Source organism: Capsicum annuum, chromosome 3 (genome assembly GCF_002878395.1).
Source record: "Capsicum annuum cultivar UCD-10X-F1 chromosome 3, UCD10Xv1.1, whole genome shotgun sequence".
NCBI lineage: Eukaryota > Viridiplantae > Streptophyta > Magnoliopsida > Solanales > Solanaceae > Capsicum > Capsicum annuum.
The window spans coordinates 9,260,326-9,262,888 of record NC_061113.1 but is presented as its reverse complement, the minus strand read 5'-3'; the positions used below and the strand labels follow the sequence as shown (position 1 = coordinate 9,262,888).

Sequence of the window (2,563 nt, the reverse complement as noted above, 5' to 3'; positions counted from 1 at the left end):
CACCTAGCGCAGAAGTAAAAGAAAGAGTGTCACAGAGTTCAGATGATTTTATAGAGTCTTTCAAAGAGATTTCTTTCTATATGATATGCTTATGAAATATTTTGAATTACTATCATATATGTTGAATATAAATTATTATTTTGGATTTACTCTGCGTACCAGTACAATTGTATTGACCCCCTACCTCCTAGGTTCGGAGGCTCAGTCTAGGGGTCCGGTAAAGCAGTAGAGTATTCCAGAGAACAGTGATCCGTGCAGTGGTAAGCCTTCTTTGATTCAGAAGGCCTGTTATTTCAGATTATGTTATTCCATTGATTTGGTCTGCTAGGGGCCTTGTTCCAGTTTTCAGAACAGATTTGAGATGTAGTAGATATTTAGCAGACTGAGTCAGATCTTATTTAGATGTTTTTGAATTGTAGCTTTTATTCTTATGTCTTGAAACTTAGAGCTAAATGACCATGTTTCCATATCAGATTGTATTTTCACATCTTCTCTTATTACATGAATATTGTGCATGACTACTAGATAGAGTAGAACATCCGGGCCTTCACGGTTCAGGATGTCCGTCATGGCCAGGCCCTAGTTCGGGTCGTGACAAACTTGGTATCAGAGCATGGTTCATGGTCCCAGGGTTTCTGTGAAATCGCATCGGGTAGAGTCTTGTTTATGGGTGTGTAATGCGCTATACTTGTAAGTAGGAGGCTACTAGGCGTTTAGGAATGTTTCTCTTCTTTGTGGTTTAGTTCCTGCTTCAGAGTCTGAATTGTCCCCTAATCAATGACCTCTTGTGTTTTAGAAAAACAATCATGCCTCCCCGTCGTACTGTCGATCAGAATGTGCAGACAGATGAGGTCCGTCCCACTCATTAGATGAGGACCTAAAATAGAGCTTAGAATTTGGAGATTGATGCTACTCCGGGAGTCCCACCTACTCAGACCAGCCCATGTAGAGCACCCAGAGCTCCCCGGATGGGGACTAACCGCACTCAGCCTCGCAAGAGAGAAATATCTAATGCAGAATTTAGACAGTCCATTCACATGTTTGCACAGTTGGTAGCCACACAGACTCAACGATCGGAAGATATTAGGTCTGCATCTGTTACATCTGAGGCTACAAGAGTATGCCAGTTCGTGAGGATGAACCCGCTCAAGTTTACTGGTACCAAGGTAGAAGAGAATCCACAGGAGTTTGTGGATGAGATGGAGAAGATCTTTAAGGTGATACATGTAGATGAGGTAGAGGGGGTTGAGTTAGCAGCCTACCAGCTTAAGGATGTAGCTAACCAATGGTATAACGAGTGGGAAGATTTAAAGAGTGAGCATGTTGAGCCCACAGTTTGGGCCGAGTTTGTGGAAGCTTTCCTTGATTGGGTCTTTCCTCTCGAGCTGAGGAAGGCTAAAGCCGAGGAGTTTATGAATCTAAAGCAGGAAAAGATGAGTGTCCAGGAGTACACTCTGAGGTTCAACCAACTAGCCTGTTATGCTCCAGAGATGACTAGTAACATGATAGCCCGAATGAGGAAATATGCATCCGGCCTTTCAGATGACTTAGTGCTTACATGTCAGGGAGCAATATTGAACCGGGACATGGATTTTTCCAGACTGTCATTCCATATGCAGCAAGTTGAGGAAAAGAAAAAAAATCATGGAATCTAGGGAGAAGAACAGACAAGAAAAGAGGGCCAAGATAGCGGACCAAAGCTACAGCCAGAAGCAGAGTGGAAATTGGGCTAACAAATGGCAGAAGAAAGAGAATTGGGGTAATGCACAGTCTGCAGCCAATGCTCCGGTGACCAAACCCCCAGCCGGACAGCGCACTCAAGATTTTCAGTATAGGCAGGGGCCGAGGATGCAGGGTTCGCAGTCTCAAGGAAGTGTAGCTCAAACCTCTCGGACATACCCGCGCTATGAGAAATGTGGGAGAAATCATCCAAGGATATATCAGTTTGGCGCTATGGTATGTTATTCGTGCGGCCACCAGGCCACATCCAAAGAGACTTTCCGATAACAAAGGGTAATGTTGGTGGAGCCAAGTCACAGGCTAATTCTTCTGCACCACCACTGCCTCAGAAGGGTGCCACTTCAGCTGCCGGAAATGGCCGCAATCGGTTGTATGCCTTAACCAACCTCCAAGAAGCAGAGGCCTCACCGGATGTAGTTATTGGTATGTTGAAAATCTTTTCCCGTGATATTTATGTGTTACTTGATCCCGGGTCTACCCTGTCATATGTGACCCCTTATGTGGCTGTTGGTTTTGGGTTTGAACCCGATGTGATTGCTGAGCCTTTTTCTGTTTCCACTCTGATGGGGGATTCTGTGGTGGCTAGGAGGGTGTACAGAAATTGTGTGGTAAATGTTTGTAGCCGGGATACCGAGGCAAACCTCATAGACCTAGACATGCTTGATTTTGATGCTATCCTAGGGAGGAACTGACTTCATTCGTGCTATGCCATATTAAATTGTAGAACCCGAAGAGTCACATTTTCTTTTCCGAATGAACCCGTGATAGAATGGGAGGGGCATTCTTTAGTGCCTAGAGGGAACTTTATATCTTATCTCAGAGC

General features: G+C 44.6%; 1 protein-coding gene across 1 annotated transcript; it reads left to right on the top strand.

Annotated features, from left to right (window-relative positions):
* The first annotated feature begins 1,644 nt into the window (after positions 1-1,644).
* On the top strand, positions 1,645-2,352 carry LOC124896563. Its single transcript, XM_047408122.1, has 3 exons — positions 1,645-1,855; positions 1,981-2,163; positions 2,327-2,352. The coding sequence occupies exons 1-3, from the start codon at positions 1,645-1,647 to the stop codon at positions 2,350-2,352; spliced, it is 420 nt and encodes a 139-aa protein (XP_047264078.1).
* The last annotated feature ends 211 nt before the right edge of the window (positions 2,353-2,563 follow it).

Coding starts and splice junctions, on each gene's coding strand:
- LOC124896563 (XM_047408122.1), top strand. CDS start 1,645: ATGGAATCTAGGGAGAAGAACAGACAAGAAAAGAGGGCCAAGATAGCG. Junction 1,856..1,980: donor GCAGGGGCCGAGGATGCAGG/GTTCGCAGTCTC, acceptor TGCGGCCACCAG/GCCACATCCAAAGAGACTTT. Junction 2,164..2,326: donor CTCACCGGATGTAGTTATTG/GTATGTTGAAAA, acceptor TGTGGTGGCTAG/GAGGGTGTACAGAAATTGTG.